This window comes from Amblyraja radiata, chromosome 6, assembly GCF_010909765.2.
Source record: "Amblyraja radiata isolate CabotCenter1 chromosome 6, sAmbRad1.1.pri, whole genome shotgun sequence".
NCBI classification, from domain to species: domain Eukaryota; kingdom Metazoa; phylum Chordata; class Chondrichthyes; order Rajiformes; family Rajidae; genus Amblyraja; species Amblyraja radiata.
This window is the reverse complement of record NC_045961.1, coordinates 88,888,140-88,914,512: the sequence shown is the minus strand read 5'-3', so window position 1 is coordinate 88,914,512 and position 26,373 is coordinate 88,888,140. Positions and strand designations below refer to the sequence as shown.

At 41.7% G+C, this 26,373-nt stretch overlaps 1 protein-coding gene and 1 long non-coding RNA gene across 5 annotated transcripts in view; one reads left to right on the top strand and one right to left on the bottom strand.

Moving 5' to 3' along the window:
• Positions 1-26,373, bottom strand: part of anos1 (anosmin 1) — a 183,852-nt gene that overhangs the window by 26,254 nt on the left and 131,225 nt on the right. For all 4 annotated transcript variants that reach the window (XM_033023158.1, XM_033023159.1, XM_033023160.1 and 1 more), the window contains 4 exons: positions 24,367-24,551; positions 16,993-17,122; positions 1,534-1,739; positions 945-1,089 (listed from right to left, as the gene is read on the bottom strand). In XM_033023158.1, the coding sequence (XP_032879049.1) occupies positions 945-1,089; positions 1,534-1,739; positions 16,993-17,122; positions 24,367-24,551 (666 nt within the window). The remainder of the gene's footprint in view (positions 1-944; positions 1,090-1,533; positions 1,740-16,992; positions 17,123-24,366; positions 24,552-26,373) is intronic.
• On the top strand, positions 7,670-19,911 carry LOC116974561. The gene is made up of 3 exons (XR_004412389.1): positions 7,670-7,731; positions 18,517-18,525; positions 19,901-19,911. It is a non-coding gene; the product is annotated as an uncharacterized LOC116974561 (long non-coding RNA).

The following is a 26,373-nucleotide window of genomic DNA, read 5'->3' as shown; positions in this document are numbered from 1 at the left end:
AATCTAACCACCAAATATGAAACAGATTGAATATCTTATTCTGTGCTTTCTTATCCTGAGCGGCTTCATAAAAGCAAAAAACCTTTATAGGTATTTGTTAGACCAAACATAAATTAATCATTCTGCATGGCCCCTTGAACAACAGATCATAAGGTCATAAGGAATAGGAGTAAAATTAGGCCATTCGGCCCATCAAGTCCACTCCACCATTCAATCATGGCTGATCTATCTCTCCCTCCTAACCCCATTCTCCTGCCTTCTCCCCATTACCCTTGACATCCGTACTAATCAAGAATCTATCTATCTCTGCCTTAGCAATATCCACTGACGCCCTCCACAGCCTTTTGTGGATAAATAATTCCACAGATTCACCACCCTCTGACTAAAGAAATGTCTCATCATCTCCTTCCTGAAAGAACGTCCTTTAATTCTGAGGCTATGACCTCTAGTCCTAGACTCTCCCACCAGTGGAAACATCCTCTCCACATCCACTTTATCCGAGCCTTTCACTATTCTGTATGTTTCAATGAGGTTCCCCCTGGTGCAGTTGATGCAGTGTCCCTTTGTGTCTCTCCTGCATTGTCCAGCCAGGGCCAAAGCTTACTGCCAACCAACTCGGTCCCACTGCTGCTGGTAGCTCCATTAGAGTGGCACAGCGGTAAAGTTGCTGCTTTACAGCAACCCGGGTTCAATCCTGACTACGGGTGCAGAGTTTGTACGCTCTCCCTGTAACGCATGGGTTTACTCCGGGTGCTCCGGTTTCCTCTCACACTCCAAAGACGTACAGGATTGTAGGTTAATTAGCTTTGGTAAAAATTTGTAAGGACAGGTTATTACAGTTAAATAAATAAATGTTCAAAGAATTAGCACAATATAAGCGTCATCATTTATAGTCACTGCAGCTAGTACCGCTACAATAGTCAGAAAAATATATGATTCCTTACTCGTGCTGGGTATCCGAGGGGTGCCAAAATACAGAGACACTTTGGCACTTTTTAGACGTACTTGACTCCAATATGCTACAGCTTGCAGGTCCACCATGTAGCTATTGTTAGGCAGGAGTCCGTCCAGGACCACGTGGTTTTGAGACTGTAGGAAATAGGAAACACCATTGATGTGTGTACAATACCTGGTCCTAGCACAAAACTTCTAAGTTCAGTTTTCAACTCTGACTTCATGCAATAAATGCAACTGTGGTATTTGAAAGCAGAACGCTTATGCTTTACCCAATAGATTCAGTCTTTATAGATTGAATTGGAACCTTCAAACTCCAAACTAAGTGCATAGTCATGAGTGAGAAACAAAGTTATAATTTATTACTTTCATCAAAAACATATAACATCAAATAACATTCCCATTTTCAAACTTAAGTGAAGAAAGGAAGGATAAAGATAATGTATCACTCCTGTATTAGTTGGATTTACAACAAATATCTAGGAAGTCTAATATATCTAGTCTTTCACTGCACAGGAAGTAGTTTGTCAGACAAAGCATTTGTAGTTTATATGTTCTTTAAACAATTCAGTCACTCACTCCATTTATAGTTTTCCTTCTTTTTTTTTTGGATGGCACCATAGACTTTGTGTTGACTGTCCAGCTCCAGAAGACTTTATAATGGTGTATAGGAATATCAGGTTCTTCCAGCACTTCCCAGAGGATCCTTGTGGTAATGGTGCCATCGCTATTGGCAGTAAAGTTGCTGACTCTCACATTAGAGGGTGCAGCCGGGGCTGAAGGATCTGAAATCAGGTAGAGAGAGTATCAGTGAGTATGCTAACGATTCAGCAGAGCGGTGAGTCTAATTGTGAGCTTCTAAAAGTCAGAAAACGCACTGCAACTTGAATTTAAAATGTCAAGATGACAGCATTTAACACCAGCTCTGATTCGGCAATCTCCAGTAAACATCACTTCATTCCCAAAGAGCATACTGAGACCAAAATAAAATTTCAATTTACTGAGGGTAATTCATTTATTTTTCTATTGTGGCTAAATGTTCTACCACCCTACATGTGAGCATCATACGTCTGTAAGTGGCGAAGTTCATAATGCACAATGTATGACAAAGTAGGAGGCTACTGTGGGAAGCCACAGCAGGAATTTCAATGTCTCCTTCTACCATCTGGTCTCAAAATTAAAATCCTCCTTTTCTTCCTAACTTCTTGTTTGAAAAGCAGAAACTGTTATTTTTTAAAATCTGTTTCTGCTCCACCCAAGCCAGAGAATGGAACATTGTCCCTCAGTCAACATTAAACAATTGGAAACAGGCCCTTTGGCCTACCGAGTCCACGCCGACCAGCAATCTCCCCCACACTAACGCCCCTGTCCCACTTAGGAAACCTGAACGGAAACCTCTGGAGACTTTGCACCCCACCCAAGGTTTCCGTGCGGTTCCCGGAGGTTTTTGTCAGTCTCCCTAATGGTCAAAAGTGGTTTCCGCTCCTTCTATGTTACGGCGATTATTTCAAAAAATTCAAAACCGGCCGCGACTAAAAATAGGTTGCCGTTTAAAAAATCGGTCATTTTTTAGTCGAAGCCGGTTGCAATGCTAGTTCAAGGTGGTTGCTGGAGGTTGCAGGTAGTGGAAGGACATGGCATCGCAACTGGCTTCGACTAAAAAATTACCGATTTTTAAAACGGCAACCTATCAATTTTCTGAAATAATCGCCGGAACATAGAAGAAGCGGAAGCCGCTTTCGACCATTAGAGAGGCTGACAAAAACCTCCGGGAACCGCACGGAAACCTTGGGTGGGGCGCAAGTCACCAGAGGTTTCCGTTCAGGTTTCCTAAGTGGGACAGGGGCATTACACTATCCTACACACACTAGGGACCATTTACAATGTTACCAAGCCAATTAGCCTACAAACCTGTACACCTTTGGAGTGTGGGAGGAAATTGGAACACCTGGAGAAAACCCACACAGGTCACAGGGATAACGTACAAACTCCATACAGTCAGCACCCTTAGTCAGGATGGAACCCGGGTCTCCGGCGCTGTAAGGCAGCGACTCTACCGCTTTGCCACTGTGCCGCCCCAATCAGAAAGTGAATTTCCATACTGCCAGAAAATAATCTTCACAGTGACCATCCTGTGGCTTCATCTATTGATTACTTGAGTTTTGAAGACCTGTACCCATTAGTCAGTGGAGTGAGACTTCTTATTTTATAAGGAAGGCAAAATCTATGGAACATGATCCCTTCGTATCTTCCAAGATTGAACCTCCCAGATTCTAGAAACAAAGAACTGAAGATGCTGGTTTACAGTATACGAACGATAGACACAAAGTACTGGAGTAACTCAGCGGGTCAGCCAGCATCTCTGGAGGAAAAGGAATGGGTGGCGTTTCAGGTCGTGACCCTGTAGTTGGGTCAGGAGTCTGAAAGTATCCTTTTCCTCTATAGATGCTGCTTGACCCGTTGAATTACTCCAGCACTGTGTCTACCTCCCAGATTCTATTGGGTTCACTGAGAGTGTGGCACAGAGTTATAAAGAGTCATGGTCATTCAGTGTGGAAACAGGCCCTACTTGCCCACGCCAACCACTCTCCCTCTCTCTGTCCACTTCACTCTCTCTCTCTGTGTCTCAGATGAAGGCACAAAGGTTATTTTAGCAGCATCACTGCCCCAACATAAACACATTTAAGACTTGTAAGTGTCAGGACTCTTCCCAGCCTTTGAAAACTCTCTGTTTAGGGGGCTTTTGCCTCTGACACTGCTTTGCTTTGCTTTGCCAACCTCTATCCCCAGCCCCCAGACCTCTCCGATTTACAAAGTAAGCACACTAGAAATGGCACAGTCATGTCTGCCCCGTTTTTCTATTAGAATTATGGTGGGAAACTGGCAGAATTCCTGAAAAGCTTCAAGGCTTAGATCACAGATCACTACTGGGTACAGGAGAAACCCTCCAAGCCATCAATCAGTGTTGTTGAGCTCAAATCTCAGGAGTCTGGTAATCTATTCACTACAGAGAAAAATAAGAGGATTAACTTAATCTTATCATGAATTTAGCCTCCAGTAATTGAATGCAGGAATGTGTTGAAGTAAACCTCATTATTTTATGGATTGCTTTTAAAAGGGACATCCCATAGTTAATTCTGAAAGTCTACCTGATTGTATCACTCATTCAAGCTTTGACTCAGTCTGAGGAGACTGAGGTAAGCATGATTACTGCGTTATTTTGGCATACAATCTTCCTGTGATAAACTGATGATCCAAACAAAATAAAATTCTAAAGTGCTGATTTTTTTTCCAAGCCTTGTTTGGGGAATCTTCCTTTTATTTTACATAGCTTTTTGTGTTGATCAAAAGTCCTTTTGCAAGAAAAGTTTGATTTCATTCAAATCTACTTAATTTTCATTGTTGAATCTGCTGTTCCTTGAACACAATTCTTTGAGTGTTCCATGACATTAACAGATTTGAATATTTGATAAATACATCTTCTTGAATATCACTGAACGAAAGCGTTGACAAATATCTGAGCTAGATGATTTAAAAAAAAAAAAAAAAAAATCTAATATCATTTAGGATAGTCTTGGATTATGCACCATGACAATGGCTCGTGTTTTTATTTTAAAGACTTTCAGATGTCAATGGGAAGGAATTTCAGGACAATTTAAAGCTAATCAGAAGATTAAGAAAGAGATATTTAAGTTATCCAAAATCCCTGCACCTTGCTCGTAATAAACCTTGAATCAACTAACATTGACAACAAAAACACACCTTGAATGAGTGAAACTATCAATGATTCCTCTACTATTGTGATTGTGATTAAGATTATTTCCCCTCGATCTAAACTGACAACAATCTCATGGAGTCATCTCATCCAACAAATTTGCAAGGCTTCAAAGTCATGCTAAGGAAATGTGTTTCTTTTAACAATAACAGTGTGGTTTTCAAGAAGGCAAAGGTACTTTTTTTAAAAAATAGATGAGCAGATGAAAATAAGATTTTAAATGGTTTTAGGCTAACACGAACATGGCCTCCTGCCAGACAATACTTCATTTTGAGAATAAGTGGTCTGCCAAGTAATAAACTCAATCCAGGAGGCCTTTATCTTTACAGGCCGATTAATTATGACTGCTGTATTTTGCACAATGCCCTGCCCTGGTCATTTATCATGCTTTCCCTTCAATGCAGCTCTCAAACCTCAGGGATGGCATCAGTGGGCTGCATTGATGGATACTCCCTGTTTTTGTAATTTGGAGTTAAATTTGGATGTAGTATCTGTTTTAATTATTTATAAATTATTTTCTTTACATTATGCACTGGCATGGATAGAACAATGGCTGGATAACAAGAAATGGGGAGAGGGTATAAATGGGTCTATTTCAGATTTGAAATCAGTGGTGTAACACAGGGACAAATGCTGGAGCCTCAACTTTCTATCATTTGCATATATTCCTTGGATGAAGAGACCAAATATATGGTTGGTAAATGTGATGATGGCATAAAGGTAGATAGGAAAGTAAGTTATGAGGAGGAGGTAAAGAGGCTGCAGACAGTTAATTGAGTTGGCTGAGGACTGGCAAATGAAGTATAATATAGAAAAATGTGAAATTGACAGAAGGTCTTGACATAGTGAATATGGAGAGGATGTCTCCTTTTATGAAAGAATCTGGCATTAGAGGACTCTATCTAAATACAAGGGCCCATCCATTTAAGGCAGAGGTATTTTTTCTTTCTGTGTCTTCCTCAAATGGCAATGGAAGAAGCGTATTTTTCATGACAGAAACAGATTTTCATAAGCAAAGAGGTGTAAGATAACTGAGGGTAGGTGAGATTACAGAATTAAGTTTGTAATTACCAGCACATCTGTTTTGTACTTATAGGGATGGACATTGAAGGTAATATTTAAGGGCAAGAAATATAAAGTGTCAAAATCCTGCACAGTGAGACAATGCAGTACCTAGCTGATTAATTAATTGGTTGTATTATGTTGGAGAAAGTTTCATAAAATGTATTACACCAATCATCTATAACTATAGTATAATGTAAATATGTCCTATAACATTCATATTTTATGTGTGTAGTGTCATAGTCATACAGCATGGAAACAGACCCTTCAGCCCAACTCGTCCATATTGACCAAGATATCTCATTCAAACTAGTCCCATTGGCCCTCACCTCAAATTTCCATGTACCTATCCAAGAGAGCTAGTGAGTCAAAAGCCTTCTTCACCTCTCTATCTTCTCCTGTATGTACTCCTCAATCCCTCTACTCTACAACGCTTCATATGGCCATACTCTTCATTTAGTTTTAGTTTAATTTAGAGATACAGCATGGAATCAGGCCCTTTGGCTCACCGAGTCTGCACTGACCAGCAATCCCCACACATTATCACTATCCAACACACACTAGGGACAATTTGCACATATACCAAGCCAATTTACCTACATATCTGTGTGTCTACATATCTACACACATCTTGTTTTCAGCTCCTCGTGTCTCATATGCATCCATCTAGACACCAGACAAAGGACTTAGTCATGTTAATAACTCATGGAGTAATGACAGGGATGATTGGAGCAATAAGTACTTTATAATATCCTTCATCTGGTGTTATAGGAGCAAATATAATTTACATAATTGTAATATATAAAATATGCTTATATCATTTATGATATATTACATCATGTGTGTATAATGGACATCATGGGAGAAACCGTATGATAAATTAAACACCACATGCATGAGCTCCTTGTGTCTCATATGTACCAGGTTAGACACCTTACAGATGACATTGTTTAAAGGTAGCATAGGTGTACTGACGACAAAGATAGCACAGTGAAAAAGCATAGCCAGCAAAAGTAAAGGAACCAGTGAAGGCTTTGAGTGATAGCACGGACATACTAGCAGCGTGAACCTGAGAAGCTCACAATTAAAAACCAGTAACAGCTGCAGAATTGAGATGGGAAACGATAGCTCCACTGTAGAGAAGCCCAGTAACTGCTAAAGCATAAAAGTACAACCTGAAAATCAATAATACTGCAAATACTGTAAATCTGGAAAAAAAAAAGATAATGCTGGAAAAATTGCGTAGGTCAAGCAGCATTTACAGAAATAGATTTAATAGAGTCTTTAACCTGAAACATTGATCCTATCTCCCTTTCCTCAGATGCTGCTTGACCTGCTGTCTGTTTAGAGTATTTTCTGTTTTGGTATCATATAACATAACCGTCCAAGATTGGATAGAATGAAAATCTTGGTGGTCATAACAAAGGCAAGGAACCAATTCAGCAATACATGATGGAACAGATGGAAATGTTTATTGGGGAAATAACATTGTCAAAATTGAGGGTGTGGGGATAAAGGATTGGAATAAAGCCATACGAACAAAGGCAGTCTATTCAGTCAAAGTTGAGCCAGGTATTTATGCAATGTTGGCAAACTTACTGATGCTGCACTACATTTTCAATGTGTGATATCAAGTCACAGAAAGCCTGCAACTCACAGCTGGAAAATGCACAGAGTTACACGTTTGGAATCAATAATCATAGATCAAGAGAGAAAATTAGCAATTATATAATTGTTCAAAAACATTACTGAGGCAATGCAATTATGCAATTTATGCAACAGTGAAGAGAAGATTTGCAAAGGTATTGCCAGGTCTCGAGGGCCTGAACTTAGGGGAAAGGTTGGGCAGGCTAGGTTTATTCCTTGGAGCACAGGAGGCTGAGGAGTGATCTTATAGAGCTGTCTAAGCCTATGAGGGGAAAAAATAGGATGAATGCAAAGTATTTTACTTCAGGGTAGGAAAATCAAAAAACAGAGAACATAAGTTTAAGATAACAAGGTAAAGACTCAATAGGAACCTGAGGAGCAACTTTTCACATAGTATATCGAGTGAGCTGCCAGAGGAGGTAGTTGAGGCAGGTGTCATAATAGCAGGGCTCGAAATTAGCTGTTGCCCAGGTGCCACTGACTACCCAAAGTGCCGCGGGGCAACCTAAACGGCGAGTCATTTTGCCCGGCTTGGCACTGCAGATACTGGTTTATACTAAAGATAGACACAAAAAACTGGAGTAACTCAGCGGGTCAGGCAGCATCTCTGGAGAAAAAGAATGTGACGTTTTGTGTCGGCGACGGCTGTAATGCATGGGAAAGATGCTAAGTGTGGCGTGATGGAGGGTCGGAGCGAATGACGGGCCCCGCACAGCAGCAGCGGCAACGGCAGTGGCTGCAGCGGCGACGGCGGCTCCATCTCCTCCTCCCGCACCCCGCCCGCTCTGATAGCAGCCGCTGCCTGCCACTCCGCCAACGGCGCTTTCAAAACAAACCCTCTCGCACGCCGAGGCCGGGAGGAGGGAGGGAGGAAGGGGGAGGCCTCCTTCCGCTGTCTGAAGCGTCTGCACCGCTCGGCCCTGCACCTTCCTGTTGGTTGGCGGAGGAGGGTAGGCGGTGGCAAGGAGATCCCAACTGCCTCCCCCTTTGGCGGCGGCACTTGGCGATGGACAGGGACGGCCAAGGCAGCAATGATGCCGGTGTTGTCCGAGGAGCGCTGACCTTCCTTCCCACCTCCTCTGCCCCTTCCTCTCTCTCTCTCTCTCTCTCTCTCTCTCTTGTACGCCCCCCTCCACCCCCCTTATCCTGAGACTCATCCTCTCCATCCCGCACTGATCCCCATTCCCGCCTCTATTCAGTCCTCACTGACATCCCGTGTGCTCCTCTCCTCATCTACCCCCCCCCATCTATTCATCCTGCACTGATCTCCCTATCCACCTCGCATTGATTCTCCTGCCACTCCCCACCAATCCGACAAGTCCCCCAATTCATCCTGTACTGACCCCCCTTCCCATCCATCCTGCACTGCTCCCCCCATACATCCTGCACAGATTCCCCCCATTCAACCCAACTGTCATCCCCTGCGCTCTCCCCTCATAATTTTACCTACTCCACCCAACACGCACTAATTCCCCTGCCTCAATCCATCCATTCCACACAGATTGCCTTCTCACCCACCCCCCCCTGCCATCTATTCATCCTGCACTGATTTACACCTCCCCCCCCCCCCCCCCCCCCCCCCCGACCCTATTGTGCTGGAAATGTCTTCAGAGCGAACATTGACTGTTTGATAACGGAATGCAATCAAATATGTTTTAATTCCCAAAGTAATTATTTGTTTTAATCCATAACGATGGATTAATTAAATTGTGAACATGTGAAACATTAAAACCGCAGTGTTCGATTGTCACTGCTACTGTTGACACGTTATTACATAATCGTTTTAATGGCAAATCATAGCTCTTAAAATGGAGTATCAGTACTGTAGTTATTTAATGAGCAACATTCACAACTATACGTTGGATTGATCCAGGTTTAACTTCTACAGTCAGTCATATACATCAGAAATTTGGTCAGGAGATATTTCAGTTGAAATTTTAACGTTAATTCTGAAGTGGGAATGATGGAAATTTTTTAAATTTGGTTCTTACAAACTGGGTATCTTCATTGCTGTTCACAAAACATACATCTAATCTGAATGCCCGGTAATGTGGCGTCTTGACACCTTTAAATATATTTCAGAATTAACATTTGCTGCATTTATGTTCTTTGGCCATCTCTTGTTAGTTAGTGTAATGTTTAACCTGTCAGATGGGTATAGTCAGTTTTAACAGCTATTATCATAAAATGCCTTTAGAAAATTCCTTGCAACCTGTATATTTTGTTGTGAATAAATTATGTGGGAAGCGAGAGTATTTCTGTACCAATAGCAATAACGACCCATGCTATGGCCATGTCATGATAATTTTCGGTCCTTCACAGAAAACATGCTTGCATCAATCTGTAGTGTGCATTGTTAAGCATATATGTTATCAAGGTCCAGGATTTATTGACACAAGTTGATCATACACTGAATAATCCAACCACATTTTTGTTTGGAAGTGGAAAGAAATAATAGAAATTGCATGAATTGCAATGTGTAAAAAGAGTTGAGATACTGTATTATAATTTTGCTGCATGTCATTGTGGTATATATCATGTCTTGATTGGTGAATATGTTTAGTTTGTGACTTTATTTGAAGCAGAAATAATATATGAATGTTTCATTGAGCATAATTCCGACTGGTAACTACGCACTTCGTCCGAGCACATTATCGCACGCGTCATGCAAGCCAACTTGAATGACCACCTAAACTGTCATTTGGCAACCTAGAAAGCTGCCAAGGTTGCCCGGCTGGCAACAGGGAAAAAAAAGTTAAGCGAGAGCCCTGAATAGCCGTTACAAGACACTTGGACAGGTACTGTACATGGATAGAAAACATAGAAACATACAAAAAATAGGTGCAGGAGTAGGCCATTCGGCCCTTCGAGCCTGCACCGCCATTCAATATGATCATGGCTGATCATCCAACTCAGTATCCCGTACCTGCCTTCTCTCCATACCCCCTGATCCCCTTAGCCACAAGGGCCACATCTAACTCCCTCTTAAATATAGCCAATGAACTGGCCTCAACTACCTTCTGTGGCAGAGAATTCCACAGATTCACCACCCTCTGTGTGAAAAATGTTTTTCTCATCTTTGTCCTAAAAGACTTCCCCCTTATCCCTTAAACTGTGACCTCTTGTTCTGGACTTCCCCAACATCGGGAACAATCTTCCTGCATCTAGCCTGTCCAACCCCTTAAGAATTTTGTAAGTTTCTATAAGATCCCACCTCAATCTTTTAAATTCTAGCGAGTACATGCCGAGTCTATCCAGTCTATCAAGGAGGGATATGGGTCAAACATGGGCAAAGGGGATTTGTTTAGATGTGGCATCTTGGTTGGCAAAGACAATTTTGGCCGAAGGGCCTGATTCCGTGCTGTATGATTCCATGATTTTGTGCTGGATTGTTTGATCACCCACAATGAATTATGTTTGTATTTGAACCAACTGATGACTCTATTCAATCATCGCTAAATACATTTCCTTATCTTTCAAATGAGCAAATAAAGAAAACAACCAAGAATAAATTTCAATTTGCACAAAAAAATTGTGAAAATTCAATACGCAGGCCAATAACAGAAGCAATGGTAGGACCACCAACATTAAGTTCTGGCTCAGAACGGTACATAAAATATAAAGACAATATGAGGAGTTAATTTTAAATAGTGCACAGGTCAAGTATTAAAAAAAAACTCATTTTCAAAATGATAAAGATTGGCCTGCGTAATGGATTTTCACTAATTGTCTGTGCAAATTGAAATTTATTCTTATTTTTTTCTTTAACGTCTATGCTCATTTGAAAGATAATTAAATGTATTTAGCGATGATTGAATATAATCATCAGTTAGTCTATATACAAACATAATTCATTGTGGGTGATCAAACAATCCAGCATAAAATCATGGAATCATACAGCACAGAATCAGGCCCTTCGGCCAAAATTGTCTTTGCCAACCAAGATGCCACATCTAAACAAATTCCCTTTGCCGATTCATAGTCAAAAAAATATGTTCATAAGTTATAGGAGCAGAATTAGGCCATTCAGCCCATCAATTCTACTCCGCTATTCAATCATGGCTGACCTATCTTTCAATCGTGGTTGATCTATCTTTCCCTCTTAACCCTATTCACCTGCCTTCTCCTCATAACCCCTGATGCCGGTACTATACTTACTTTACATGAATATTGGGATTGCTGCTGTCTGCTCGAATATGGAATGGGATAAGTGTGACCAGATGTTAAAGAAGGTGTTATTAGTGAGGAACCCATTAAAGTTGAGAACATGCCCTGGCAAGACTCTCAGATGATTAGGACAAATGGAAAATTATCCTTCATAATGGGAAAAAGGCAAGGCTGCTGATTATAGTGGCCGATTATGTGAATAATCCTAATTTTCCAGTGGAGGGAGAGGCCAAGTTGAATTGGAAAACTATATTTAACATGAATCGTGATCACGTTTAGTGAAGCTTGGTGAACATTAAGGGCCTGTCCCATTGCGGCGACTTTAGAAGAGTTTGCCCTCGACTAATACTCGCAGTATGGTTGACACAAGGTCCTAGGAGGTCTTTTTAACTCTCCTTCATGCTCGAGAGTAGTCCCCGCGTACTCGAGGCCTCTGTTAGGTCGCGGCATTTTTTTCAGCAAGCTGAAAAATGTCCACGAGTAAAGAAAGATCGCCATGGAAAAAATCTATATATTTTTTACTCGTAGGTTTAGTCGAGGTAGGTCATAGTAGGTCAGCATGTTATTCGTAGGTAATCAACGGCAATTGAAGGTAATCGAGGGTAGTCGAAGGTAAAGCTCGTTGAGAAAAAAAAGGTACGTAAACCAAACGGTAATGTTCAATGCCCGCTAAACTTTATTAAAAGTTATCTGGCTTCTTAAAAGTGTCTCCACATCTTCTCCCTCCCATCTCCCACCCCCCCCCCCCTTCTCTCCCCTTCTCTCCCCTTCTCTCCTCCTCTCTCCCCTTCTCCCCCCCCCCTCTCCGCGCTCTCTAAAGGACTTCCGTTACTGTGCCAGCCGTCTTTTACATTCCTGTTCATCGCGGGTGTGAATTTCAGACAGCGTTCCCCCGCTTTCTCTGGCCCCTGCCTTTGCGGTGTGTTTGTGTGTGTATGTGTGTGTGTAAACGGTCGATCAGACTCGCGGTTTCATCGCTGACGGTCGATCCAGCTCGAGGTTATTCAGGCGAGTGCCCTCGAGCTTTAAGGTCGAAGACAGTCGCTGAAAAGTCACGTTAATGGGACAGGCCCTTTAGGAAGGCACGTTGAAGGATTTGTTCATTGGCATAAAAAGGCAACTAGGTCGCATTCATAGTAAATCAAATGCCAAATTGGCTGGTTACTAATCCAGAACCTTAAATGCTGGATGCTCAGATAGAAGTAAAGCTAACTCCATCTACATTGGATTTTGGCAAAAGTGGTACAGAAAGATTAAGAGATATCATTCATGATGTTACCTGAGATGGACAAGACCACATGTCTGCAGTGATCCAGGTTCAATCCTAACCTTAGGTGCTGTATGTGTGGAGTTTGCACATGCTCCCTGTGACCAAGTGGGTTTCCCCTGGGTCCTCTGGTTTCCTTCCATATGTCAAAGGTGTGCTGATAGGTTTATAGGCTAATACTGTATAAATTGTTCCTTACGCATATGAGTGGCAGGTAAATCCAGGAGCATTGAAGGGATAATAGGTTACAAGGAAATAAGTTGGGGAGTAGGAATGTGCTGTGAGCCAATGGATGAAATGGCCTCCGATGATGTGAGAAAATCTATGAAAAAATGAGCAGAAATACTGCACTGAGTTACAGGGACAGGCAGCATCTCTAGAGGACATGAATAGGTGACGTTTTGAGTCTGAAGAAGAACCTGACCTGAAGAGTACACTATTCATGTCCTCTAGATATGCTGCTTGACCTACTGAGTCACTCCTCAACGTTATGTCTTTTTTATGGCACAGAATCTGCACTTCCTTACGTCTATAAAAATACTAAATGAGCAGCAGATTATGAGCGATAGGCTCTGTGCACCTCTTTAGAATGTAGGCATATTAACGGGTGTTGAGGTTTTTACTAGATTAGATTTACCTCATGCCTATGCCCAGTTTAATGGAGATGGAGGAAGCTAACGCTACTTAACAATTAACACCCACAAGGTGTTGAACTCTTATAGTGAATGACTTGATGATTAAAATCACCACCAAAAATATTCCCGGCTCCTAGGGGTAAGATGCTGCAAGGTGTCTGGTGCTGCCTGTGAAGTCAGAATTATGTTTTAATTACAGAGGAGGACGTGGGTGTTAATTGTCAGATGGTGTTCACTTTCTTGCGATACTTCGGGAAATGCACAGAAGACTTCGATATAATATCAATGCAAATAAATATTGTACAAAAATATTACAGTCTGTCCTTAAATGACATAAGCACATTGATATGTATTTAGTGGGCACAAAAACAATCAAGATAAAGGCTTTCAATTAATTGGGAGTTATTAGTCTTCTTAATTTCAGAAAGAAAAATTGTGACTAGCTGAAAATGTTACAAAGCTTCAAATATGCCATTTCTAGAATTTCTTTCAAGTATTGTCATAGAGCTGTTAAGGAAACCCAGATGCAAACTTTTGTGCTCAAATATCCCTTTCAACTCAAAGCTTTCCTAACTTTTCTGCCACTTGTCTGCACATAGAGTTCCTCTGCAGATTTCTGTGTTAATGAGAAGAAAAGATCTGTAGTTATAGTAGTAATGGGAATTGCTGCTGGCAGGAGGGAGTTTTAGCTTTGCATTTTGTGTGATCATACACATTCTTTCAATACAAATCAATAGTTATGTCAGATATAATGCAGAGAAGAAATATTTCCCTAATTAGTGGCTGTGCCCTGAAATTTGAATTAAAAAAATAACGCCAATATTCTCCGACAAACTTAAAGTAATAACGCATTTCAAGTTCATCTTTGGCCTTCATTAATGCTGAATGATTATCGATGTGATTGCTGGTGACAAGAGCACTGGCTCTGCAACTTTAATATCCTATCAAACACTACTTTACACAGCCCGAAGAACAGGAATGTTGAGTATTTATTTAAAAGTGAGTGATTGGGAAATGTGGTTGTGCACATGGGAACATGCAGCTGCGGCAGACAATTAATGGCAAATTGTTTGTTGGCCTTTAGTGCAACATGATTTGAGAGCAAGGGTAAAGTTATTTTTAACCGTAATTAATTTGAGGCCACACCTGGATATTTTTGGTCTCCCTACTTAAGAAAAAGGGATTGTTGTTGGGGAGGGTGAGTGCACAGCTTCAACAGATTGGGTCCTGGGATTACAGGCATGTGTGGAGATGTTGAGTTGGATAGTTCCCTACTCTATAGAGGTTAGAAAAATGAAACCTCAACCTCAGAGAACGCTTCTCCTGACTGGCCGCTGGGGGTGGGGGGTGGGGCGAGGACACGACTTGAATAATAGTCGCATCCTCTCCAGGAAGCGACTGAAGGACGGTATCCCCCTTACCGTACACTCTTCCCCCACATAAAGACATTAAAAAAAACACAGAAAACGCACTTCAACATAACAAAAAAACAAAAAGATACCGGACTGCAGGCAGCTAGCCCCAGCGCCACCGGATGTTCTTAACCCCGTGGCGGCGACTGCGGGTGCTCGGGAGGCCCCGACCACGGGTGAACATCTGGGAAGATCGGCGGGGGGGCTGGCTGGACTATGGTACCTTCCTCGACTTTGGTGCCACTGTGGGGTTATGTTGCGCCATGGACTTCTGTGTTTGTGCTTTTTTTAAAAATATGTTTTATTTATTTATTATTTATTTTTATGTTACTTGACTGTAAGGAAAATCCATTTTGTTGTCTCTTATGAGATAATGATAATAAATTGAATACAATACAATACAAAAGGTATCTTGGAGAAGAGGCTGCTTTCTCAAAATAAGAGGCAATGGAAATAAGGAGAAATTACTTCCTCAAAACCTGGTCAAGTTTGGAATTTTCTACCCCAGCGTACTGGGGAGGATCAGTTATTAGTTGATATATCTTTGGGTATTAGAAGAATCAAGGAAATTGAGGACGGGCCAGAAAAATAGCGTTGAATAACAGACCTATATTGAAGGGATCAAATGGTCTAATCCTGTTCTATGTGCTCACCTTTTAGAAACATAGAAACATAGAAATTAGGTGCAGGAGTAGGCCATTCGGCCCTTCGAGCCTGCACTGCCATTCAATATGATCATGGCTGATCATCCAACTCAGTATCCCGTACCTGCCTTCTCTCCATACCCTCTGATCCCCTTAGCCACAAGGGCCACATCTAACTCCCTCTTAAATATAGCCAATGAACTGGCCTCGACTACCCTCTGTGGCAGGGAGTTCCAGAGATTCACCACTCTCTGTGTGAAAAAAGTTCTTCTCATCTCGGTTTTAAAGGATTTCCCCCTTATCCTTAAGCTGTGACCCCTTGTCCTGGACTTCCCCAACATCGGGAGCAATCTTCCTGCATCTAGCCTGTCCAACCCCTTAAGAATTTTGTAAGTTTCTATAAGATCCCCTCTCAATCTCCTAAATTCTAGAGAGTATAAACCAAGTCTATCCAGTCTTTCTTCATAAGACAGTCCTGACATCCCAGGAATCAGTCTGGTGAAAACCATATTCTGCACTCTGTACCTTCCCCTTTGCTCTATCTATTGTACTTGAGTTTGACTTAAATTGTATTTATGAATGGTTGAACTGTTTGGACACATACAAAACAAAGCATTTCACTGTATATTGATACACGTAACAGTAATAAATCTAAACTTATTGGATTCAATATATTTATTCATGAGCACCAAATATCTGTGAAAATAATGTCAATGCATCGATTCTAAAAGGACATATTACAGATTTTCAATGTAGACTGACTTCTTTGATGTGGAGCAGGTCAAATAATATCTGTCAAAACATGATTTTTTTTAAATCTTACTTTATTGCTAGCTGCATTGAATTTAAAGCAATCCTTTAATCAGAGAAGAGGTCGTTTATAATGTCAGGGATATTGATGCTAGCCAAGGAGTATTTTTCCACCTGTTATAGGATTAACTGCCCTCATTAGCAGTCTAGCAAGTGTTACAAATGTTTAGTTGAAATTAATTTTTAAACAGTTCGTGTCAATTATAAGGAATTGAAATTCAACTGTTTCGATATTGTAATATAATTATTTCAACGTCAAAGTTTATGAAATTAAATCTTTTTATAATTGTTGGACCAGGAAATCAAGAATGTTCCTGGACTCACTAGTATTGTAAAGGTTAATGTTTAACAGTGGAATTCACAGAGACAATAACAGGACCACATGGTTTTCATTGTATATTCTAGATTTACTGAGGATTATGAGCACAGCTGAAAAGAATGCTCCATTCTGGCTAGACTATAAACTATATGCACCACAGAAACCACAGTTATTTCAGGTACTTGGCTTAGTCTGGGAAATTCCACCTGCTTTGAGACTTTGTTTCAGTGAATAGATGAAGGCAGCTTTTATCCTTCGCCAAACACTGGGCTGGTGAGAGAGTTAAGAAATAATACAAACCTTTTGAAGAGCGGAAATGTTTGCTGGGAGCTGTGAATCCCCGTGTGCCGTGAACATTAATGGCAGCCACTCGAAACTGGTACCACCTATTGGGGCGAATGTCAGCCAGTTGGACTCGTTCCTCTGTGGTCTGGTAGCACATAAAAACATTTTTGTGAAAATAGTTTTAAGAACTTCAAACTATCAATCTGAATCAAATATATTTCCAGCAGAAAACAAATCTGTCCATATGGTACCACTTCTACGCTTTGTCACAAATATTAAATGTGTTCAGTAAATTATATCCTTTCCACAATAAGTCCCTGGTGTTATTCCCCTCTAGTGTCACGGCAGTGAGCAGTCTCAATCAGGGGCGGAAAACCCAGGAGGGCCAGAGGGGACACGTCCCCCACATGTTTTGAGAGGTGGGGGACATCCCCCCCAAGTTTTTGTCATCCGGATTTTAAAATCTCCATTTTCCGCGAGACAGTGGAGGTGGGACGAGGGTGCCGATTCGACGAGAGAGACGTTGGTCAGCAGGCAATGGACATGATGATTCAGCACGATGATTGGAGGAGCGAGGAGTGGGACTGAGGATAGAGTGCGGTGATGGAGGAGGGAGACATGGCACAGACCTGCGCCTCATCCACAGCCAGGATCGATCTCGGCCAGCTCTCCGGCGCTGTCCTGTCCCCACCCGAGTGCCACCCCCCACGGGTGGCCAGAGAGGTCGGGAGTCAGATGCGAGCTGTACTCCCAGGCCCACAGCCAGCGCAGAGAAGCAGCGCTAAACCCAGCTCAACTGCCTGTCCCACCAGGTTAACCTGCCTGGGCTTGCGGGAAATATGACCAGCGCGGAGAAGCAGCGCTAGTATCCCGTCAGTCCAGTCAGGGCTTGTAGGTTAACCCGGCGAGACAGGCAGAGTTGAGCTGCATTTAGCGCTGGATTGAGCCTCCGAAGCCTCGCTCATGTGTGTGTGTGAGTGTGCGCATGCGCGTGCGACCGCCAAAAAATTGTGTCCCCCCTGTCCCCCGGTCCCCTCCATATTTTGATAGCGAGTTCCGTGCCTGGTCTCAATAAAAAGAGATTCACCCGGATGTTGCCTGAATTGGTGCATTTCTCATTTAAGTTCATTCATTCATTTATCATCGTTGAAACCAATAGCGACGCAGTGGTGCTGGTTTCCAACGAGAACGGTGACGGACGCACCACACATCTCTGTCCTCCAGTTCCTGCGGACTCCGCAGCTGGAAGTATAGGATTTTGGTGTGTGTGCTTTATCATCATTCCTTACAATGCTATGTACGACAGTGATCGCAACTTCTACTGAAGTGTGGATGACCGTTGGCTCGCTAGAAGCTCATCCGCCATTTGACAGGTCTTGTTTTTGGTCCTGCTGGGGGTCCATAGCCCCCTGCTCACCTGGCAAACCAGGTGGGGGAGACGGTTTAGTCGCCGACTATCCGACCATGGAGCAGGTAGCACGGGATTACATGGTACCCGTGGCAGGGGGATCTCCCCCTGATCTGACCTAAAGTCCCTAGGTCTTGTAAGTAGGGACTTCAGAGGTAGGCTTTTTTTATACTGAGGATGGGGTGAATCTAGAATGCACCTCTTGAAGAGGTGGTGGAGGCAGATAATCTCACAACATTGAAGAAGCATCAAGACAAGTACTTGAAACACCAAGGCATGGAAGGCTGTAAAACACCAAGGCATAGTAGTCCAGATAGGAACATGGGCAGGATGGACATAGAGGGCCAGAGGGCCTCTGTGCCTTATTGATCATAGAAAATAGAACATAGAAAATAGAGTATAGCATAGAACAGGCCCTTTGGCCCGCAATGTCTGTATCAGATACGATGCCAAGTTAAACTAATCTCCAGATTTACGATGAACTCTGAAGAAGGGTCCTAATCTGAAACATTGCCTATCCATTCCCTCCACATGCGACCTGATCTGCCGAGTTACTCCATCACTGTGTCACATTAATCACCTTTGCCTGCATGTAATGCAGTGACTGGTGGGGTGCCGCAAGACTCGGTGCTGGGACCCCAGTTGTTTACAATATATATTAACGATTTAGACGAGGGAATTATATGTAACATCTCTAAATTTGCAGATGACATAAAGCTGGGTGGCAGTGTGAGCTGCGAGGAAGATGCTATGAGGCTGGGGGGTGACTTCGATAGGTTGGGTGAGTGGGCAGAGGCATGGCAGATGCAGTGTAATATGGATACATGTGAGGTTATCCACTTTGGTGGCATAAACAGGAAGGCAGATTATTATCTGAATTGTGTCAGATTAGGAGAAGGGGAGGTGCAACGAGACCTGGGTTTGCGTGTACATCAGTCACTGAAAGTAAGCATGCAGGTACAGCTGGCAGTGAAGAAAGGTAATGGCATGTTGGCCTTCATTGCGAGAGAATTTGAGTTTAGGAGCAAGGAGGTCCTACTGCAGTTGAACAGGGCCCTGGTGAGACCACACCTTGTGTGCAATTTTGGTCTCCTAATTTGAGGAGGGACATTATTGCTCTTGAGGGAGAGCAGTGTAGGTTCACCACGTTAATTCCCGGGATGGTGGGACTGACATATGATGAAAGAATGGGTCGACTGGGCTTGTATTCGCTGGAATTTAGAATGATGAGACGGGATCTTATACAAACATATAAAATTCTTAGAGGATTGCACAGGGAAGATGCAGGAAAAATGTTCCCGATGTTGGGGGAGTCCAGAACCAAGGGTCACAGTTTAATAATAAGGGGTAGGCCATTTAGGACTGAGATGAGGAAAAACGTTTTCATCCAGAGATTTGTGAATCTGTGGAATTATCTGCCACAGAAGGTAGTGGAGGCTACTTCACTGGTTGTTTTCAAGAGAGAGTTAGATTTAGTTCTTAGGGCTAAGGGAATCAAGGGATATGGGGAGAAAGCCAGAATGGGGTACTGATTTTGGATGATCAGTCATGATCATATTGAATGGCGGTGCTGGCTCGAAGGGCCGAATGGTCTACTCCTGCAACTATTTTTTATGTTTCTATGTAATACATATCCATAATTCCATGTGCCATCTAAAAGCCTCTGATATGCCTCATGGACTGTCTTATCTGTCCATGACTACATCAATAATGAATACTTCACAATTATACAGCAACTTTAATACGATTTCTATACAAAGTTCACTGGATCATGATATAAATTTGAGGAAAGAAAGAAGGAGAGATGAAAGAAAGAGATGATCATGGAAGGAAATCCAGAAAGCATCCAAAAATCAAAAAAAAAAAGCACAATGGTGCAGAAATTGGATTTAAGGATGCTTAATAGCTGGAACTGGGATGGTACAAATATTGGGAGGGTGGTAGAGATGGAAATAGTGAAGGGTAAGGGTAAGTGGAGAGATTTGAAAATATGGATTCAGGCAGCAGAGTTTTGAATATACTCATGTTTATGACAGGAAAATGTCGAGGTCAGCCAGGCGGGATTGGAATAATTGATACTACAACTGGATAATGTTGGGCTGTGGTTTCCAGCAACAGATAGGTTGTCACAAAATGCTGGAGTAACTCGGCGGGACAGGCAGCATCTCTGGAGAGAAGGAATGGGTGACGTTTCGGGCCGAGACCCTTCTTCAGACCCACACCTTCTTCAGACCTACAGGTTCCTACACCTACAAGAGATAGGTAGTTCTGGATGTGCGACTGGATGGCATTAGCAATGAAATGGGTACAAGGCCTGAAACATATCTTGACTAACAATGACACTGATGTTTTCTCAGATGGTTAGAAGCTAATTGAAGGGAGTCAGCATTAGGGATTAGAGTTTGTAAAATTTGTTCTCCATTAAGAGTAGATACTAGACTGCCTCTGGAAGAAGACAGTGATTTATTTTAAATATCACATTATTTTGTCAAGTTATGAAAGAATAAATGAAATTAAGCTGTCAAAATGGCTATTGGCACTGGAATAGATCTTGTCCACAAATGTCAAGAGATGTCTGCATGGCGATCTATATCTGTGCTTCCCTCACTTTTGTAGTGACATCGAGCTAAATTAAATTAGGCAGAAGCATATAGTGGTTGCACAGCAGTAATATTTTGTTTCCTTAAAATCACAAGTTCCCCAGCTCCCAGAACTGTCTCACTAGAAGAAAGCTCCAGGAAAGTGACTCCGCATACATTGGCAATAAAGTGTCGCCATTTGGTGAATGGTACTCTACACTTCAAAATAAAAATCCAACCTTTCTGGAAATATTTGCAATCAGTAACCTGATTACTGCCACTGAGCTGCACATTCAGATTTTCATCAGAGCTTCTAGTTAGCTGACAATACATCAGCACCATTTCCACCATTAATCTTTTGATTAACACGGATCATTAATTTGATTTCTCAAAACTTCTGAGAAATATATTCCACTTCACAGTCAACTGAATATTAATTTACTGGTGATGCCTTTGTACTCACAGTTTTATCCAAAATAACATTGCAGTTACAAAATGGTAAATCACAAACTTGAAACACAGCCAGCATGAAATTGGACCTTGAATGAATCTCAACGCAATTGTGGAGGTTTTACCAGTTGTATGTTATACTTTTGTTCAATTCCAATGATTTCAAATGAGCTGAGTTTCATGTCTGCAATATCCAACCTAGTTTGTTTTCTTTCCCTTGTCCCAATTCACCCCCAGATGTAACTCATCTTCTAGATCTTTGTCATAGACGGATCTGGCAGATACTCATCAGTTTACCTGTAATTCAAATATTTACAAAATGCAACTCTTAATATTTTGCAGATCATGTTCCAAATGTGAATAAAATAAAATCGGTACCACTTTAACAGGTATTAGTATCAGAACTACATCCCAGGATTTACAGATGTTAGCAGGCAACTGGACCATCCTAACAACACCTGGAGAGCAGTCCTGAACTACTATCTACCTCATTGGAAATCCTTGGATTACCTTTAATCGGACTTTACTGGCTTTACCTAGCACTAAATGTGATTCACGTTATTCCCTACATCATGTATCTGTACATTGCGGATGGCTCGATTGTAATCATGTATTGTCTTTCCGCTGACTGGTTAGCACACAGCAAAAGTTTTTCACTTTATGTTGGTACACATGACAATAAACTAAACTAATCATAATCATAACCATGGATCATCACAGTGATAAGTTATGAAAGGTCGAATGCAATGAAGTGCCAGTCAAGACACTCATTTGCACCATGGAATAATGGATGTCATCCTCCGTGGTTAGAAGTCAAAGAAGAGTCAAATCTCACACACAACTGTCTCTGTATTTCTCTCATTTTAACACATGTGAAATAGTGTCAGCAGAAACAAGGCAAGCAAGCTGTAGTTTCTCAACCCTGCCCACTGTTATAATTCCCTTCAACACTGTGAAAAATTGCAGCTTGGCAATTAGAGTTTTGTGCCTGCTTCATCTGGTTTATAGCACAGCACAACCTGATTTTATATGAGCATTGCATTATTTATCATGGCACCTTGTGTACCAGTGAAAAAATGCTCGAAGGGATTATTGGAAGGGTGTCTCTCAAAAGGTTAGAAATCAAAATGGATAATTCTGAATTGATCCTTGTTGTACATTGCCTTTGTTGTGTCCGATCTGAACTATTCAGTTCAATTTTGCCCTTACACAATCTCAGCAAAAAAACTCCAGGTTATCAAAATGGTCTGGCATAGATTTTCTAGAATTTTCTAAAGGGTTAAATTATGAAACAGGAAAGCAGACTATTATCTAAATGGTGGCAGACTAGGAAAAGGGGAGATGCAGCGAGACCTGGGTGTCATGGTACACCAGTCATTGAAAGTGGGCATGCAGGTGCAGCAGGCAGTGAAGAAAGCGAATGGTATGTTAGCTTTCATAGCAAAAGGATTTGAGTATAGGAGCAGGGAGGTTCTACTGCAGTTGTACAGGGTCTTGGTGAGACCACACCTGGAGTATTGCGTACAGTTTTGGTCTCCAAATCTGAGGAAGGACATTATTGCCATAGAGGGAGTGCAGAGAAGGTTCACCAGACTGATTCCTGGGATGTCAGGACTGTCTTATGAAGAAAGACTGGATAGACTTGGTTTATACTCTCTAGAATTTAGGAGATTGAGAGGGGATCTTATAGAAACTTACAAAGTTCTTAAGGGGTTGGACAGGCTAGATGCAGGAAGATTGCTCCCGATGTTGGGGAAGTCCAGGACAAGGGGTCACAGCTTAAGGATAAGGGGGAAATCCTTTAAAACCGAGATGAGAAGAACTTTTTTCACACAGAGAGTGGTGAATCTCTGGAACTCCCTGCCACAGAGGGTAGTCGAGGCCAGTTCATTGGCTATATTTAAGAGGGAGTTAGATGTGGCCCTTGTGGCTAAGGGGATCAGAGGGTATGGAGAGAAGGCAGGTACGGGATACTGAGTGGATGATCAGCCATGATCATATTGAATGGCGGTGCAGGCTCGAAGGGCCGAATGGCCTACTCCTGCACCTAATTTCTATGTTTCTATGTTCTATGTTTCTATGAGCTCAGATTGCATCAATATGGCCTGCAATTCTTGAATGTAAATTAGTCTATTAAGTTTGGAAGGGTGATTTAATTAAAGTACTTAAATGGTTTTAAAAAACTGGATAGGGTAGATATGGAGAAACTTCCTCCACTGGTGAAGTATCACAACAAGAGAACATCACCTCAGAATTAGAATAAGGCCTTTAAGGAGTGAACTAAAAGTAGAAATTACCGTAAATATTCAGCAGGTCAGCAACCCTTTCTTAAGAGACAAAGAATTAAAGGAGAAACAAGGAACTGCAGATGCTGGTTTACAAAAAAAAGGCACAAAATGTTGTAACAATATCACCTCCTCGGCTGCCAAGATTATTCAGGTACCATTGGAATCCCCTCAGAGGCCATGACCTCTGTGGTCCGGCAAACCGGAAAAATCCAGAAATCTGGAGCTAAGGGTGCCGGGAAATTGGTGGTGGACCTGTACCATCTAAGAATGAAGCTTCAACTGACGAGGCTGGAGCTCAATGCCCCAAAAGGTTGTTCAAGTTCAAGTTCAAGTGAGTTTATTGTCATGTGCCCCTGATAGGACAATGAAATTCTTGCTTAGCTTCAGCACAACAGAACATAGTAGGCATTTACTACAAAACAGATCAGTGTGCCCATATACCATAATATACATATATACACACATGAATAAATAAACTGATAAAGTGCAAATAACAGATAATGGGTTATTAATAATCAGAGTTTTGTCCGAGCCAGGTGTAATAGCCTGATGGCTGTGGGGAAGTAGCTATTCCTGAGCCTGGTTGTTGCAGTCCAGTAGTTGATGTACCAGCTGAAAATTTACAGCAGTTATTTTAAAAAATAAACAACTTATTATTGCTAACCTGTGCAACTGTTTGCCAGTTAGAAGCATCATCTTCACTGGGATGGATCCCATAGTTCCACCTCCTCTGTACCAAGTAGATAACTGGTTCCACAGAGATATTGAATTTCGACGACCATTTAATCTCCAGATTTCCAGACTGTAGCTCGGCAAAACGTAACTCCTTTCTGGGCTTCAAAGGGACGCCTACATAAAAAGGTTCAGCATCATTAGAGCAGGTAAAACTTCCACACACAGAGAAAGATTTAATGGATACTTGGATTTAACTAAAATTTAACAATGTAACAAGAGAAATCAAGATGGCCTGAACTCTGTTTTTTTAAATAATTGGCTAAGCATTTACTCCTCAGGAGTAAAACTACGCAAGGGTCAGTTATTTAACCAAACACCTGCAACAATGCACATATTTATTACAGACACCTACAGGTATGCACTCCAGTACCTTAAACAGGCAGTTCAGTGAGGGCAAAAAACAAACTGCTGGAAGAACTCAGTGGGCCAGGCAGCATCTGTGGAGGGAAATGGACAGATGAGGTTTTGGGTTGGCACTCTTGAGTTATAATGTGCAGTCAGACCCATGCAGAGTGATCAGTTGCAATATATCTGAAGGAATTCTGTTGGAGCACTGAAACAGCATGACAGCAGGTCATATGTTTCATTAAATATGTTTCTCTTTCCACAGATGATGCCTGACCTATGGGGTGTTTCTGACAGTTTCTGTTATTATTTCAGATTTCCAGAACCTACAATGTTTTGATGTGATATGAACTGGTATAGTTGTTGCCTCACAGCACCTGACCTTAGGTGCTGTCTGCGTAGCGTTTGCACATTCTCCCTGTGACCTAGTGGGTCTCCTCTGGGTGCTCAGGTTCATTTACACATCCAAACAACATGGGTTTGTAGCTTAATTGGCCTCTGTAAATTGTTCCTGGTGTGTAGGGAGGGCGTAGAATTAGTGTATGAACCGGTGGCTGATGGTTAGCGTGGACTCGGTCGGCCGAAGGGTTTGTTTTCATGCTGTATCTCTAAACTGAATTTAAATCTTAAGTCAAGGAACACCTGCAAGTTTTGCCTTCAACTGGTGCTTAAAAGCTCCATCAGCAAGCAAAACCAAACTTTAACCTAAGAATTGAATCGAGTTCATCTGGTTTAGTGGGAAATGTGAGCATCAATGCTGTAATATTTTACTAATCAAAATATTTGCATGTGAATTCATACATGTGCAATAATTTTAAATATTTGCATCAGTGAAACATTACCACTAATACACAGAATATATTTCACTTCATAGATTACAACAGTCTTACAGGGAAAAATAAGCCATTCTTGAAGGTGTGATTGTACTCTGCCATAATAAAATTTCAGGAACGAATACTCTCCCTCCACATTAAACATCAAACAAGCAGCTAAGTGCTGGTTAATATTACAAAGACCAGACAAGTCCTCAAATGCAACTGATGTGGTTGATATTCTATAATGTATATTTTGTTGTATTTTTGTCTGACTTTGGTATACTGATTACAAAATACACTTCCAGGAACTTAACAGCGCAAATCATATCTCTGATTATGTTAGCCTTCTGTCAACTTGAAGTGTAACTTCAGAAAACAAGTTTAATTGCAACGTGCAATGAAAGTGAAATATATATATGTGAAAGTACAGCACATTTTTATTAAAATGTCTCTAGATCCTTTTTTCATTGGTGATTACCAGTAACTAAGTTAATCAGTAATAATATTTATCTGTAGATTTTAGTTGTTCTTAGAAATAACAAGGAGTCCAACATCTTGCCTATCATGTGTAGGAAGGAACTGCAGATGCTGGTTTACGATTGGCACCGACCTGTAGGGGGTATGGCTGCCTAGCCTGCAGCTGTCTGTTTTTCATTTCTTTTTTCTTATTTTTAGTTAGTTTAGTGTTTTGTTTTTAAGGAGTTCTAGCTTTTTTATGTGTGGGGAGGGGGGGGGGGAAGGGGGAAACTAATTTTCAGGGTCCCTACCTGGTCGGA